Below are 1,584 nucleotides of genomic sequence, written 5' to 3'. Positions count from 1 at the left end.
CGCTGATGAGTAGAACAATTCCTTTTGAAGTCTAAAATGCTATCAACTTCATTTGTGCTGTATCGATTTTGGCAAGAACGGCATATTTCTCAATAGACTTAACCCAATCTCGAAATTTGGTTGGCTCTCCGTCAAACGGAGTGATTATGTTGGTTACTCCCTGTGCCGAGATTGTTTCTGTCAATGTACTCAACTTGTTTGACAGAGTTTGAAAAAATTCTTCTCCCATTTTGACGGTAATAGAAATAAAGGTTACTTACAGTGGTGTGTCCTTTCTGTCGTTGTTTTCCCGTTCAGAATCCTGGTCACGGCACCAATCGGCAAGTGTTGGACTTCCTCACGTTGTGTCTTTGAAGGTAAATGAAGGTAAAGTACTTGCGATGTTTAAGCACTGTTTATTACAATTAGAAATATAGCGGTCAGCAATACCAGACAGACGACTGAGCAGCTCGGTATCCTCGAAACATACTAAGATATTCTCGTCGCCGTCTGATATAGCCAAACCCATACAAAAAATACAATATAAAATAATAATAGCATAAAGAGAATAAAAGAATATGATAAGTTATATTGATCATGTTTGCTTTTCCCCACAGACCCCTAAAACTATAGTTAAACATATTACCAAAAAGTATTATTATACCCATTAGGATTATCTTATGTAGGTATTGTTAAAGCCATTAGGATTACCTCGGAAGGTATTGTTACGATACATGTTTTCAGGTGAGCTTCAGGTCAGCGGTCGTAGACCTGTCACCTGGACAAATAATGTTAATGGAAGGGTCTGTGAGGAATAATATGTGTGAACTTTGTTTCACACTATTAAACAAACAGTAAGAAAATTGGTATTTTCTTACAATTTTCAAATTGTCTTTTCAGGTTTGACCTCAACAAATCAACTGATGCCCAGTGCATAGAGTACTTTAGATTTCGAAAAGAAGACATTTTCCGCTTAGGAGAAGCTCTAAGCATTCCAGATAAGATCATATGTGAAAATCGAGTCCGGGCAAATGGGACTGAAGCATATTGTGTCTTTCTGCGTCGGCTTGTTTATCCCAACAGGTTGTCTGATATTGAACCAATGTTTGGTCGACATAGAACAACACTATCGATGATTGTGAAGGAGGTAACAAACCTTATCATGGATACACATGGTCACCTTCTTAGTAGCCTACAACAGCCCTGGCTGAATCTCCAGTCTTTACAGTCATATGCAGATGCTGTCAATCGGAAAGGAGCACCACTAAAAAACTGCATAGGATTTATTGATGGGACAGTCCGTCTTATATGTCGCCCAACTGTCAACCAGAGAATTGTTTATAATGGTCATAAAAGAACTCATGCTTTAAAGTATCAATCAATAGTGTTGCCGAACGGACTGATTGCCAATATGTATGGGCCTATTGAAGGGAGAAGACATGATTCTGCCCTTTTAAGACTTAGTGAAAAGATGGAGAATTTAGAGGTTGGTGGTAGATTTACTCTTTATGGAGATCCAGCTTACCCTATCAGGGACTGGCTTTTATCACCATACAAGAGTGCTCATATTACCGATGATCAGAGGTTATTTAATGCACGTATGTC

The 1,584-nt window shown here is 38.6% G+C and overlaps 1 protein-coding gene across 1 annotated transcript; it reads left to right on the top strand.

Annotated features, from left to right (window-relative positions):
• Positions 1-880: 880 nt before the first annotated feature.
• LOTGIDRAFT_74528 (hypothetical protein) lies at positions 881-1,582 on the top strand (the record flags this gene model as incomplete). Its single annotated transcript, XM_009062336.1, has 1 exon — positions 881-1,582. A coding segment is annotated over one exon (702 nt), but the record flags the coding sequence as incomplete, so codon positions are not given.
• Between the last annotated feature and the right edge of the window lie 2 nt (positions 1,583-1,584).

The sequence above is a fragment of the Lottia gigantea genome (assembly GCF_000327385.1).
Source record: "Lottia gigantea unplaced genomic scaffold LOTGIsca_51, whole genome shotgun sequence".
NCBI classification, from domain to species: Eukaryota; Metazoa; Mollusca; class Gastropoda; family Lottiidae; genus Lottia; species Lottia gigantea.
This window is presented reverse-complemented; position numbering and strand designations above follow the sequence as displayed.